This window comes from Cordyceps javanica, chromosome 7 (genome assembly GCF_051103115.1).
Source record: "Cordyceps javanica chromosome 7, complete sequence".
Classification (NCBI taxonomy): Eukaryota; Fungi; Ascomycota; class Sordariomycetes; order Hypocreales; family Cordycipitaceae; genus Cordyceps; species Cordyceps javanica.
In genome coordinates this window covers 2,075,930-2,090,339 of record NC_139301.1, presented here as the reverse complement: position 1 = coordinate 2,090,339, position 14,410 = coordinate 2,075,930, and the positions used below count along the sequence as shown (strand labels likewise).

Below are 14,410 nucleotides of genomic sequence, written 5' to 3'. Positions count from 1 at the left end.
GCAGGGCGATGGATCGGCCCTTTGGACGCTTTTTTTTTGAGGCACCAGCCGTTCCGGTGTGTCTAAAAAGGTGACCGATGCTGCATGACCTTGACAATGCTATTTACTGCTAGGGTCGGCCCCCCTCCCTTGCCGTCGGCGGCTCTGATCCATGACTGGACGGACAGTTGGCCGAGTCAAGCATTTTCCCCAGCAGAAAAAATAAAGGAAGAAAAAAAAATCGTACTCTGCATGCCATGGCTCACAAGACCAATACCTACAACCGTGGCCGTAACCTCCCTACCTATCCGCGGGGGTTGGGTTGTTCTGCGCTGGGCCTAACCAGGCCACGTACACCACGTACTACGGAGAACATCATCGTGCATACCACTGCCATACAGTACTGATGAGTAGAACGCGGTCGATATCCGTCCTCGCGTGCACTGCTATCGAGAAAGAAAAAAACAAACAGACTTCAAAATTCTCACCAAGAAAAGCCGACGCCAGAGTCGGTGAAAGCCATCCGGGCGGAGGAGGGCTCGTCATTGCCGTCGAGTTGGCAAGCCCCCTTTGTTGCAACGGAAATATCAACTGTTGGACCGCCGAACCGCCACCCTGCGGTCCCGGCACGGCCCCATCTGCGAAGTACCAGTAGGTTCTGACCGAGCATGTCCGCATTGCAACAGGGGGTGGCTTGCCCGTCCGGCTGTCAAATTAATCGACGGCCGCGATTTGGAGAGGGGCACGCGGGCGAGAGAGAGAGAGAGTCAAACCCGTAAAGGAGGGTTTGCACTCTAACAGTAATTAATTTGGGAGCGGAGGGGGTGCATTGGTTGGAGGGGTCTTTTGTAGCGCTGCAACGCTTTCTTTGGGGTAAAACTTGGCCAGCGAGATGACATGACATGTCCAAATCAATAATTGTCGATTGATCAAAAGAAAAAAAAAACGACAACGCACCAAGCAGATGACCAGACACCCTCTCTCTCCCTCAAGTCGTCATTGCCAAAATCACCTTGACATCATCGGATCATGGCAAGCTTGCCATCAAACGCAGCCCCCTCCGCCTCCCTGCGTGACTAGCTCTCATTACTTTCCCTGCCGCTCTGCATATGCACCAAGAGTCAAGGGCAACAAGCAAAGACCGTCATGGCCTTTTTTTTTTTGCTGCCAACAATTTCTTTGACATTGCTGCAGCACTTGGAGTTGCGCGCGCCCACACAATCGCGGTCCACCGGAAGCAAACGTTTGGGAAACAAGACGCTGCGCTCCATGCAGCCAAGTAGCTAGCTGTACGGTCAGGCCACGCCAAGTCGCCAAGGTCGACAAGTGTACGGATAGTGGAACGTGCTGCGTCTCGATTCACCTAGCAGACGGACAGCGTTCCGATGTAGAGGAGAAGAAGAAGACCTGAGGCAAGTTACGACTGCACACTCCAGATATACCTAGACATCTCAGCTCTGCCACCCTCACGGAAACCGGTAATAGTCTCAAAACAACACCGGCAACAACTCATCGTCGTCTCTCTCGTCTCCTGAATCTGTCAGCCCAGAAGGCGAGCTACGCCGGCCACACTTGTTGCCGGTCTACTGTGGCATCACCGCCGCCGAACTGCCCGGATGGACGACGGCCTGCTACGACACTGACGTCCCCAAGGACGCAACGCTGACCACTACGACGTGGATTGTTTCCTGACCTGCCGGTCCTCGCTGCCCCCCCCCCCCCCCGGCGGGCGGCGAAGAGTACTTGCACATATTCCGCATATACACGGACGCCGACGGCAACGCCGTCAAGGCCCCAGTGCACCATCACCATCGACCGGGATGAGGTCGACTACACCGAGGCACTGTACCAGTAGCAGGAGGCCGTCGTGTGCGGACCCTGCTTGGAGTGAGCACGGTACGAGGCGTCCGACGCCCGGCCCGTTTCTGGAAGAACCGCGCGGCTCGTCCCGCTGTTGCGTCCCAGGCATAAAAACCAAAGTGCAAAGGGTACCCGGTAGCGGGAGGGTACCCCGGTACGTAGCGGCGACTCATCCCAAGTACCTGGCTCGAAACAGTCGCAAGACGCTGTTGGTCTACTGCTGTTGTTGGGGTGTACGCTGTCGACGAAGGTGGTAACGAAAACATCCAAGTAGTAGTGACACTGTCCCGGCATGTAAAAATTCTCCTTTCTTCTTTTCTTTGCAGAAAGAATGATGATGTCTGCTCATGTTTCGGATCGCAATAATGTCTTGCTGCGTCGATATTGTGTTCGAGTGCAATGTGCCGCCACGGAGCAAAAGAAGACGGCGGCTGTTGCCTGAACATGTGTGTCGTGCGAAGCCAACAGTGCCCGTCAAGAACGGCCCAACAACCTCCGTTCCTTGCCGGCCGGCATCTCTCGACAACAGAGACGAGAGAGACACGCAGCGGGCAGCAAGTCGGTGCGTGTTCCGTGGTCTGGACAAGGGGGTGATGGCAAATTTGACAGGGTATCCAGATGAGAAAAGAACACTCCCGTGCAAAGTCGAGCGAGCTAGATGTGCGCGGAGAGAGCACTGGGTCCGAGATGGAGCATGACTTTTTGTCTCGGATGATTCTAGCATCGCCCGTACCGACGCAACGCAGGGTGCGTCTGGGAAGCTTCAGCCCGTAGCTGTTCGATGAACTGTTTCAGTGACAAAGCTTTGAAATCTTGAAGTAATAAAGAAAAAAAAAGATTCGGAAACCTGGGCTGGGAGAAGTGCCCGAAATTGTTTGCCCTTTGGCGGATTTCGTAGCCTGTCCGCTGGGGACCCCGTCGCCGGTCTATGACCATGGCAAGCGTACATACAAACAAACAAGCGTCACTATCAACAAACTTTTTGTCTTGCTCGACACTACATTGAGCTATGTCGCCCCCTGTCGGGTCAAAGAGGACTCTCTCTTCTCTCCGTTTTCCGTTGATCACATAAAGAAGGTCCTTGTTCAAGATGCTCATTCGCCAGAGACGTCCTGCGCCAAAGAATTTTGATGCCGTTCCGTGCCATGGCCGGCAGATGGGTGATGGCTGGAGTTTCTCTTGGCCTCCCCCCCCCCCCCGCCCCCCGAAAACGGAGACCGAGTCAAGGTGCGAGATGCCGCATCCACCTGTAACTGTTCAATATAACGCTATTGTAAACTCTCTCCTACCTCGAGTCTCTCTGGGTAAGTAGCAGTGACGCTGTTGGTGCAAGCGTCTCGTGAGCAGTACTTGGCCGCAGGCGTATCGCATCCCATCGACGAGTGCCGAAGCCATGTCCCGTTATCGTGGGAGAAATACCCTCCTCTGCAGGTTACGTGTCTGTCACTCTCACACGAGGCTCGATGCGGGAGATGAGATGCGTCTCGAGGGTGCCGCAGCTCATCCACAAAGATGCCGTCTTCTCTGAGTGTAGCCTTGTCGCCGTGGGCTGGCGCAGCATCATCTCATATTGGAGTGTGCAAATTACTCGGCGGGCTTTCTCCCGATATGCGCAGATTATTCATGGGTATTCCACGGCATCGTTTCTACCTTATTCATACCAAAAGAATCACCAGCAAGTGTTTATTAAATTCGGCAAGTCAATGAAAGCCGGTGTAGAAGACAAATACCATGGGGCTTTTCAAAGCTGCCGATACATCGATACGTCAAGACACCCTGCAGTAGATTCTTCTATCTATGCCATGTTGTACATACAAGATGCCCTGCAGAGGACGGCCTGCGCTCCTGCATTCTCGCTGTTTACATTACATGGACTTCATGCCGTTCTGTAGCGCCTTGAAGCGGCTCCAGTCGTAGCTGTCTTGGGCCAGGCTCCAGGCCATGACGCCGCCCAGGTTCTTGGCCCTGACAATCTCGTTCAGCTTCCTGTCGATGAACTTGGGCGTGTCAAAGGTCCAGTACTTCTTTTCCGTCGCGTCCCAGTACCACTGACCGCCCTGTTCATCGTCTGCCTTGCTGCCGTTGACGGCCTTGTTGAATTTTTCAAAGTTTTCCTTCTCAAAGGTGACGGCCGCGGAACGCTCCGTGTCCTTGCCTTGATCATCCTCAAGGACGGCTGTTGGGCAACCGGTGGGCCGCTGGTCGCATTGGGCGCACGACTTGGTCGCGAACCACTTTGCGTAAAAGGCAAATCCGAGAGTCATCTTCTCAGCAGGCATACCGCGCGCGAGATACCTCTCAATCGTGGCGAGGGATCCCTGGACGCTGGTGTGGTGATTGGTCACGTTATCGCGGCGGTTCATGAGGTCGTACGTCATGACATTGACAAAGTCGACGCTGGCGCTGATTTCCGGGATCTTCTCGGCCGTGTAGGCTATCATGTCGACCTCCTTGCCGGGCACGGCAATCGAGAGCTCCTTGTCGCCAATGGCGGTCTTGATCTCCTTGAGCAGCAGTGGATACGTCTCGATCTCGGAGACCTTGCCCGAGTTGGGTTTCTTCTTGTAATCCTCGCCGTTTCCGCCGGGGTACTCCCAGTCCACATCTTTGACGTGTCAGTCTTTTTTTCTCACACACGTGGCCGGAAGGGGCCATGAGGGCTATTTGGCCTACCGACACAGTCATATCCGAGGCTGGAGGCGGTCTTGTTGACGTTCTCGGCGAAGCGCTTGCGGGAGTCTTCAGAGGCGGCTGCGACGCCAAAGCCATCTGTGTCGCCCCAGCCGCCGATCGCCATGCACACCTTGGTTCCCTCGTCAAAGAGCGCGCGGACCTCTTCGGTCGGCATAAAGGGCTTGTAGTTTGTTCCATCGGCAGTGTTAAAGCCCTTGGCCTCGGCAAAGGCGACAATGACATAGTTTACGCCTGCCGTGACGTCCTTGGGAGGAAGATTCGTCTTGTGCCATCTAGACTTGTCAGCATCTGTACTTGGAGCTTGGTATCATGCATTATCGCTGGCACGTACTGGTCAAAATACATGATATAGCGCTTGGTAGCAGCATGGGCCTTGGTGGCGGCCAAAGCCAAAAGTGCGAGGGAAAGAGCCTTCATGGTGACTTCTTTACATATATTGAAACTGGTCTGGAAGAATGATATAAAAAGACAAACAGTCGCGGCGGCCAATGGTTTTTAAATCAAAAGCTGCAGCTTACAACATCATACTTGTTTCCAACGCGGTGCCTGAGCATAAGTCAGGCCACCTCACCATCCAGTCGCGGTCATTCGCGTCCTTGCGAGACAAGGACCGTAGGCGCGGTTGTCGAGTAGTGCGAACCCAATACTTGAAATTGGAGGGTTAATTACAATTGTTTTGAACTAATAAGGACCGGTCAAAACAAGTGTTTCATCGTACTCTACATAATTTAGTGAAGATGAGCGCTACTTGGCAAAGGGCTCGCCCATCACACTCACTCGCGCAACTTTAAAGTTTGCCATTTTGTAGAAATGAACTGAGACAGGATGTAGTGCTTCACTGCAAGTGTACGGATTGGTCTCTGTTGCACTTGCCGTGCCGCTGCTTGGACGACATCGGCTCATTGGTGGAGCACGGTAGCATTGATGCATCAACTCAGGATTTCGGTACTTGCAATTTAAATGTATCTACCCAGTATCTGGTCTGTATGCGGCAGTGGTAGAGAGCGCGAGTAAAGCACATTGTTATGCAGGTCATGCAGTGGTGGCCGCCGTGGGCGGCCCTCCCTTGCCAACCGGTATTGGGTCGAAACTGAGTGGCCATTATCGGTGCTTTTATAGCCGCCGGCCTTCCAAGTAGTTTGTATGAAACCAATTCAGTGCGTCTGAAGATTTATGCGCAGATGAGGTTCCCATCGACTTGTTTGGAGGCGGCAGGGGGCCGAAATTAAAGCTAGGCCCGATCCTTGTCACGTTGACGTGGGGATCGAGCACGCTAATACTCAGTAGAGATAGAGAAGTTTAATTACCTACGTATCCGTATGCAATTAGAGTGATAAAATAGAACAGAATACGATAGAAGATACGTATTCACTTTTTCTTAGTGTAAGAGGTTAACGAGCGATAGGCTTAGTAAATAGAAGTGGAAGGATCGGAAACACGGGTTATCGTTTGGTAAGAAGGATGGTCGAAGTAAAATCGATAAAATCGTTCTTCTATTCATGCGTGTGTCGTAAAGAAGCTTGCTTTTTTCTATGGTAAAAGGTATAGGGAATTACTAGATCTATATAGACGAAAAATGTGGGTCTATTCCAGTCTATGACTCGAACGAATTCAAGTGGTTCGTCATGACCTTATATAAGGTTTAAAGTGGCTGGGGTGGCTAGTAAGGTACCTGGTATAGCTAGTGTAATTCTGTATAACTTTAATTCTAAACCTAGGCTAAAATAGGTAAGAGTATATACGTTATAACGAGAAAAATTAGCTTATTTTTATTGTAATTATTATATAATATAATATTCAGTTTATACCCCTATACTTAGTAATCACAAGACAGTCTAATAAATAGATACTTACGTATAAGCTAATTAATATTAGAATAAAAATAAAATATTTAGAGAATACTTGGAAGATGCCTAAAATTGATTAGTTAATGAACAATGAAATATTCTAACTAATCTTTTATGATTTATATAATATCTTTATCAGCTTAATAATAGTAAGAAAAATCTTGGATATAACCCAAGGAAAAAGTTACTCTATCATAGTTATTTTCAAAATAATTTCAATACAAATTTGGAGAAAAGTCAAACAAAGAGGAAAAGATGGAATAATTAATTATTTATCTATACCAGTATCCTTCCTGCTACGTGATATTAGGAGGTAACGGGGGCAGTTGGGTCCTTGTGGTTGGCGCACCCACCTCGATAGATTTGGCGGTGCGGTCAGCGACCCTCTCGGCGAAACACTTTTTCCCCACGCGAAAACTCTTGGCACGCACAAAAACGACTGGACTCATAACCATCACGAATAGTGACGACCGAGAGCAAGACGGCCATTCTGTAGCTACCCCTCATCTCTTTGGTACGTTGCGCCACCCCAGATAGCCGGCTCCCACCGACCGCTCGACTTTTTTGGGAGAATTTTACAGCCCGGCCGCATTGCGTCTCGAATTTTGCCGCTTACGCCTCGAATCTCTATAGTTCCCGAACCCCCCCTCTCTACACGACTGTCAACATGGCGGATATCCAGGAGCGTCTCAAGAAGCTCGGTGCCCAGAGCGCCCGCAGCGGTATGTCCAATTTCTAGCAGAAATGCTGCCCAAATTTTGTCGTCGGACAGAATCGCTAACTTGCGTGGTTCAGGGTAAGCATATCCCGTCACACGACCGGCCAATCGTCGCCGAGGCAGCCGACGACAAAATGCACCACCTCCCGGATCAATTCGAAGAAGCTTACTAACGTGTGTAATTTCTGCGCAGTGGCAAGGGCACTCCCCGCCGTGCTGCCAAGCGCGGTCCTGCCCGCTCCGGCGCCGACGACAAGAAGCTCCTCCAGACCCTGAAGAAGCTCAACACCCAGCCCATCCAGGCCATTGAGGAGGTCAACATGTTCAAGGAGGACGGCAACGTCATCCACTTCAAGGCCCCCAAGGGTACGTTTGCAAACAATCAACCGTCAAGGGCACATCAAACCGGTTCGCGGCCGCAACCCGCTAACGTACCGCCACAGTCAATGCCTCCGTCCCCTCCAACACCTTTGCCATCTACGGCAACGGCGAGGACAAGGAGCTCACCGAGCTCGTTCCCGGTATCCTCAACCAGCTCGGCCCCGACTCCCTGGCCTCCCTCCGCAAGCTCGCCGAGAGCTACCAGGCCATGTCCAAGGCCGAGGGTGGTGAGGGCGACGATGATGATGAGATCCCTGACCTTGTCGAGGGTGAGAACTTTGAAAGCAAGGTCGAGTAAGACAATCTGTCCGAAACATGATATCGCATAAGCGCTGTCGAAAGAAAGGGCCTCGGGAATTGTCATTCATGCAGCGGGAGATTTTTTACGTGGCCGGAACTTGAGACAGAGTACCTGGCACTCGGCGTCGGAACTCCGCTACTGCATAGTATGGGGATTGGAGGAAGCATAAAAACGGCTTGTACTTTTTCTTCTCTTTTCGCACATGGGACTCTGGGAGCTTAAAAAAGTTAAAAAAAAAAACGAATAACTCTTATTTTCCAATTGCCCTACTCAAGGCTGACAAGACTGACGCGGGTAACGAGTAGGGAGATTAGAGGAAGACCTACATGAGTAGCGATGTGAGCTCGATATTTCGTTTCTGTGATGTGCAGGACACGAGCTACATTCTGAGAATATACCAATCTCTTATTGATGTCATGTTTTTTATGCTCCTCGCGCTTTACTCCATGCCAAATGAGTCGTCGCCCGTGTTTCGCACCCAACCTTGGAGCGCACCCTCCCTTGCGCGCCCCTTGATCTGATTTCGCGCCTCGAGGAGCGAGCCTTGCTTGACTCGGCAGTACGTGTCGGCAGTGAGCTGCGCCAGCAACGCCGGCCGGTCTGGGAGACGGGCCGCAAGTTCCCGAGCGGCGAGCCACATGCTGCGCCGGGACACGCGACTCGCGCCTCTGGGCAGGAACGGCTTGTGCCCCTGGACGACGCCACCGAGGATCGACTCCTCGAGTCCGGACGAGGACCACGCGGCCGCGAGATTGCTCGCGACGAGCTCATCGTCGGAGGAGCGCGACCGCACGGCCCGTCTCGAGTACGCAAACTGCGCCGTGGTCGTGGCGACGGAAAATGGACGGAAGCCGTAGCCATGACTCGCGGCCTCGCCCGCCGCCAGCACGCTCATACGTCCGGTCGCTGAGAAGGCGCGCCGGCACGCAGCGGCGCAATACTGGTCCTCCGGCAGGACCAGGGTGTCAATGTAGGCGTTGCTTGGGTCGACGAACAGCGCGGTGAGCGACGAGAGCAGCGACGTGCACTGTTTGAGGGCGAGCTTGTCTGAGCATGACTTGGAAAGCGTGGCCGGCGCGTCGCTTCGCGCCGGCTTGCGCCGCACGACACCGAGCTGGGAGAAGTAGGCTCGTCCGGGTAGTAGTAGCTGCTGCTGCGGCGCGCCGGCCTCAGCCTCTGATTGCGACGGTACGTCCCACGGCGATGCATCTTCTTGAGCTGCCATCAGGTTCTCCATGCTTGCGTCTCCGCCTTTTGCTTGTTAGTCTACCGCGGCTGGGTATGTTTGCATCGAAACGTACATGGCGCCTCGGAGGCGTACATATGGAGCTTGACGCCAGGTCTTAGACGAAACGGCCAAGCACTGCTCGAGCAGGTGGTTGTCCTCTCGACCAGATCTGATATCCCGCCGTCAATCACCCGTGTGCACTCTTCCAGAATGCATCGATTGAAGGTGCGGATTGCCAGAATCTCAGCGTGCCAGTCATGTAAGCCGACGCCGTTGCATTCTAGCATCTTGCTCACCGGCAGGCATTTCATTCCCGTGCTACTTTGCGCGTGAGTAATTGAATGTAGTGAAGCAAGGTGTAAAGTGCTTACGCCAGCGTTACACAGGTGAAGCTTCCATTGCTTTCGGCGACGATACCACTTATCGGCACCCATTCATGTAAGCCGTTATCCCGGACCTTGGGTTTTCGCTTGGCTGGGAGCTTGCTGAATTGAGCGAGCACTGCTTCCGCAACGACGTTGGCATGAGATGCCGCCATGTGTTCTGCGCCTATCTCATACCATGATGAAATCAGTTACAGCAGATATGTATAATGAGCAACGATGGATACTTGGCAACAAATCTTGGAGCATTTTCATCCATCTACATTGAAGTCGACCGTATTGGGACAGGCGGCTCCACTCGCAGACTTCCATCGACAGGCTCCTGTTTCATTGGTCAGCCAAGCGTAGGGTCAAATCGCCAAACGGTGTTCAAATCACGTGACTCCATTACCGATACAGCCGTGTTGGGGAGCGCTAAAGCGCGCTCGCCTGCCCTAGGCTTGCTTAGTAATTTTGGGCACACACGCTCCCCAATTTTGAGAAATTGATAGAGACGCCAGGTGCTTGAACTTTTGCCATCGCCAAATCCACGGTCCACTACAACACCACACTTGTCGCCCAAACACACCAACCGCGACAAGATGCGTACCTACGACGATACCTTCTCGGGTCAGAGAATCTACCCTGGCAAGGTACGACCAATTCCTTTCCCGTCCCGTCCCAATGCGATCCCCCGGTGTTGCGATCGAGAGAAGCGATGAGGAACCCAAGTGTTGCGTCCGTCCGGTGGATGGCTGGTTGCGGAAACGTCAAGGTCCCTCGCAACTCTTTCGCGCGTTTCGAATTTATCGCCGAGGAATTCTTGCAGGACTGCTTGCCGAATCTGTGACGGGACACGATGGATGGATATATGAGGATGAAACGCTTTGATGGCTAACTATGGTGTCTCCAACAGGGTAAGATCTTTGTCCGCGGTGACAGCAAGGTCTTCCGCTTCCAGAACGGCAAGTCCGAGTCTCTGTTCCTGCAACGAAAGAACCCCCGCCGCATCTCCTGGACCGTCCTGTTCCGCCGCCAGCACCGCAAGGGCATCTCCGAGGAGGTTGCCAAGAAGCGCACCCGCCGCGCCGTCAAGGCTCAGCGTGGCATCGTCGGCGCCTCGCTCGAGGTGATCAAGGAGCGCCGTGGCATGCGCCCCGAGGCCCGTTCCGCCGCCCGCGCCGCCGCCATCAAGGAGTCCAAGGACAAGAAGCAGGCCGCCGCCGCCGCCAAGAAGGCTGACAAGGCCAAGAACGCTGGTGCCGCCAAGGGCCAGACCGCTCGCCAGGTCTCCAAGATGGGTGCCAAGGGTGGTGCCGCCAGCAAGCCCGCCGCCCGTACCCGATAAATTTAGCAACGCCGTGGAAATGTTATAAAAAAATCGAAATGGAACAGAAAAATACAAAAATTTTCAACGGGTCGGTTGGGTGCAGCGGAGGAATTGGGGGATGAAAGGAGTCTCATTTGTGGTTCTTGTGTCTTTCCGGCCGGTTCTTCTATCTCAGGTGCATGGAATGGCATAGGGTACATTGGTAGTTTTTTTTGAGCAATGACGAACCAATGCAAATTCATACAAGGGCTTTCGTGAGTGGACGTGTGAAATGAGAGTAGAAGATGCTGGTGTCAGCTATGACGTCTGCGATGGCGGTTTCCTTTGCAATGGTCAGACCCCTTGGGCGTCGCCCTTCATTCTCAGAAGAGGGTGGCACTGCTACACAGGGGCTCATTCGACGTTGGGACGGGACCACTGGCGAACATGAACAACCAGGAGTTTAATTCAGTCCCGTCATCTCTAAGAATGCCAACGATGACGTCAAATGGGGGCAACCACAGCAATCGCCCAGAGAAGCAGCCTCGAAAACAAAGTATCGTGTCCTGAATCGGTGGTCTATTTATACGTCTATTGTGAATCTATTGTAAAAAGCTCTTCTAGTTGAGACCATTACAGCTTGGCGAGAACCTCATCGGCGCCCGAGACGGTGACGCCACCGGCGGGCTCCAGCTCGGCGTAGACGACCTTGCCGTGGTCGACGACAATAGCGTAACGGCCGGTACGGGTGGGTGCGGCCAACCAGCCGATGCTCTTGCTGAACTTGCAATCCTCATCCGAGGCAAAGATCTGCGTACCCTTGGTTAGTTGCGGTTCTACTGTCCCGGTTTTCTTTCTCCGTCGCAAGAATGGGGGGGGGGCAAAGGCTCACAATGAACTCGTCGTGGACCTTTTGGGCCTTGCCCCAGGCGGACATGACCCAGGCGTCGTTGCAGGCAATGACGACGACTTGGTCGACGCCCTTGGCCTTGAGCTCGTCGACCTTCTTGATGAAGCCGGGGATGTGGTTGGCCGAGCAGGTGGGGGTGAAGGCGCCGGGGACGGAGACGAGGACGACCTTCTTGTTCTTGAACTCTATATGGTGTTGGTTGTCAGCAGGCTGCAGCTCTCGCGGGGCGGGATGGCTTCCAATGCCCTCGTCGATAGGGCGGTCTCGTTTGGCTTACGGGAGCTGGCGGGGTACTTGGTAGGGACGCCGCATGCGTTGATGTCGGCGTTTTCAGGCGTGGGAGGGACCCAGCCGAAGACGACGTCGTCAGGGAAGCTGTCACCGACCTTGAGGGCAGACATGTTTGCTGTGAGTGTGTGGTGTGGGTTGTTGGTGAGAGCTGGACGGTTGTTTCAACAAAGTGTTAGCGGTGCGTGGAGAGGAGAAAGGAGCTGGCAAGAGGAACTGGCAGACAGGCTGCGGGAGGGGAGGGGGGGCATGAACTATTTCAATTGATCGAGTACGTACTGTGTGGTGGGTTGGGCTGACGTTGTGCACGCAGGGTGGTGATTTCTCGTAGCTTCGGATATGGCTCTGAAGAAAACTGTTGGTGCTTTTATTGGTGAGAGACACGCAGCTTTGTATTTGGAATTCACAAAATGAGGGGCAGAGCTTCCCCTGTTGGTGCAGGCGCTCAGCAAAAATTCCACCATTGGGCGGGGTCATTTGTCCAGCAAACAGAGTTGATGTCGGCGCATAGCGGGGGTTTCCTGAGCTCGGCCCAGCCCGGAATACGTTTGGTACATGGACTACCAGACCGGGAGGGCACCGGCGCGTTAAAAGGTACTTGAGTATGGCAGCTTCATGTGAGATGAAACAGGTATAGTGTTAACATGATCGATTACATCACAAGTATCGCCTGCCCAGCTGTCTGGACCTTGATGGCAGTGGGTAGTAGCAGTCAGTCAGTAAGTACTCACGGTGCGCATTCGGAGTTGCTTTCGGCTGGTGCAGTGGGTAAGAGGGAAACATGTGCTGTGGTCTGATTCTGCTCTTTTCGGATGCGCGGATCCGTGTCGGCTTGCTTCGATCATCGAGACATATCGGTGTAGGGTAGCCAGTTACTTATCGGCGACGGCGAAGAGGTGGCGCTCGATTTCGGTCTACGAATGGACTATTTCGGGCGAAGGACGGACGAAGAAACCGTCTAGGGTAATCTGCGGTCTTTGATGTTTGCTCGTGTTCGGGTTTTAAATGCCGTTCTGTCTATCGGTACGCTGGGTAACTGATGGCATTTCACGGTGAAGATGCACATTTTTGCTACATAATGCCCTCAACCAACCCATACTAGGTATTGTCTAGACATGATGAACCGAACCCGCATCATAATTGATCGGATGAGTCAAGACGCCGGACAAAATTAGTATAGCAGCGTCGGTTACCTCTGCAAATTCTACTCTGGTAGTCAATCCTCCTCCTCACGATGCCAGTTGATCCTGGTACTCAGTAATGACGTCGCAGGGTCCGCCGCTCCCGGCAGTTACTGGGCTCTTACCAGAGCCAATAATCGCGGCGGAGGCACTCGGCGACGCGTCTCCCACCCAAACTGACATGTCAACACTCCTCCGCGGGACCATGTGCCGTACTCAATCTATCGATGGACTTGTGAGTATCAGTAGACGCTTGGGAACGCGGCGAGAGAAGAGTGAAGACCAGACCACGCCGCGTTCCCCGGCCAAAAGAAAACATTTGGAGAAATGAAGACGCATGTCTCTTGTGATGACTTGGTGCTCATGTGGCGTCTTTGCTTAAGCAAGGGGTCTGGTCTGTGGCTGCGTTGCGACGTGACGGAGGCATGGAGGGAACAAGTTGAGATTGGAGGCCTAGAAAGACGGGCTGAAGCTAATGCAGGCCAAGTCTGCCATTGACTGATAATGCATGGGCGAGACAGGCCGTGGCACAATATGAATCTCAGTACTCAGTAGTTTATAGGCCGTCAGCGTGTCGGTCAATAACAACTGCTCCCTGAGGAGGGGAGGGCCGATCGACTGAGCACATCGAAAATTCCCAAGACACGCTACTTGAAAATAGAAACAATTTGACTCAGATGTCGTCGACAGCAACGAAGCACATTGGAATCCCTTAGAAAAGAAAAAGCACACTTTATTTTACTTTTTCCTGTTTCGATAGCTTGCTGCAAGGTCGTCCCACGCAAAAGCAAGTCGGGGACAACATTGGAAGGAAAAAAAAAAGAAAGGAGGCCTCTTGGCGCTGCTCGACCAGCCACTTGGGGGAAAAAGAAACATGACGGGACCAGATATAGCTCGACGCTAGCAAAGGAAAACGCTGGATCTGTTTCACCTCAAAAAATAGAAACAATGATGGCAACGCTTATAACTAGTTGGCCGTTGGACTTGGGCAGGCCTCATACCATGCTACTGCGCGCGACAACCAGTACCTGTCCTGTGCGGGCCGTAGTGGGCGTTGGTGCAAGTACAGAGTGTCGTTCACTGCGACGCATGCAGATGGGCAGCAAAGCCTGACAACTCGGTAGTAGGCTAACAGCGGAGAACAACAACTGGGCCCTTTTTTTCTTGCGGGCGTCTTTTCTGAATGTAGCCAGCAGCGTCAGGGCGCCACCATCCTCCAAGCACATGCCACTCACCCACTCTGGTCAGTCCCCTGCTGATCTCCAAAGCTCGATAATCACCGCGATGGTACCGTGGAAGTGCTGATCGACACGGGGCCTGCAGAAAGCCGCAGCCTGCCATCTTTACCCATG

At 53.1% G+C, this 14,410-nt stretch overlaps 5 protein-coding genes across 5 annotated transcripts; 2 read left to right on the top strand and 3 right to left on the bottom strand.

Annotated features, from left to right (window-relative positions):
- Positions 1 to 3,704: 3,704 nt before the first annotated feature.
- Positions 3,705 to 4,950, bottom strand: V2A60_010126 (glycoside hydrolase superfamily; the record flags this gene model as incomplete). Its single annotated transcript, XM_083261387.1, has 3 exons — positions 3,705 to 4,444; positions 4,513 to 4,805; positions 4,865 to 4,950. 3 exons carry the CDS (start codon positions 4,948 to 4,950, stop codon positions 3,705 to 3,707), a joined length of 1,119 nt encoding a protein of 372 aa, XP_083117513.1.
- Positions 4,951 to 7,047: 2,097 nt separating this feature from the next.
- Positions 7,048 to 7,777, top strand: V2A60_010125 (NAC domain-containing protein; the record flags this gene model as incomplete). Its single annotated transcript, XM_083261386.1, has 3 exons — positions 7,048 to 7,106; positions 7,292 to 7,464; positions 7,542 to 7,777. The coding sequence occupies 3 exons, from the start codon at positions 7,048 to 7,050 to the stop codon at positions 7,775 to 7,777; spliced, it is 468 nt and encodes a 155-aa protein (XP_083117512.1).
- Positions 7,778 to 8,219: 442 nt separating this feature from the next.
- On the bottom strand, positions 8,220 to 9,546 carry V2A60_010124 (tRNA-specific adenosine deaminase; the record flags this gene model as incomplete). The annotated part of the gene is made up of 3 exons (XM_083261385.1): positions 8,220 to 9,031; positions 9,082 to 9,326; positions 9,380 to 9,546. 3 exons carry the CDS (start codon positions 9,544 to 9,546, stop codon positions 8,220 to 8,222), a joined length of 1,224 nt encoding a protein of 407 aa, XP_083117511.1.
- A 426-nt stretch (positions 9,547 to 9,972) lies between these two features.
- Positions 9,973 to 10,718, top strand: V2A60_010123 (60S ribosomal protein eL24; the record flags this gene model as incomplete). Its single annotated transcript, XM_083261384.1, has 2 exons — positions 9,973 to 10,023; positions 10,287 to 10,718. 2 exons carry the CDS (start codon positions 9,973 to 9,975, stop codon positions 10,716 to 10,718), a joined length of 483 nt encoding a protein of 160 aa, XP_083117510.1.
- Positions 10,719 to 11,312: 594 nt separating this feature from the next.
- On the bottom strand, positions 11,313 to 11,990 carry V2A60_010122 (Redoxin; the record flags this gene model as incomplete). The annotated part of the gene is made up of 3 exons (XM_083261383.1): positions 11,313 to 11,489; positions 11,572 to 11,774; positions 11,867 to 11,990. The coding sequence occupies 3 exons, from the start codon at positions 11,988 to 11,990 to the stop codon at positions 11,313 to 11,315; spliced, it is 504 nt and encodes a 167-aa protein (XP_083117509.1).
- Positions 11,991 to 14,410: the final 2,420 nt, after the last annotated feature.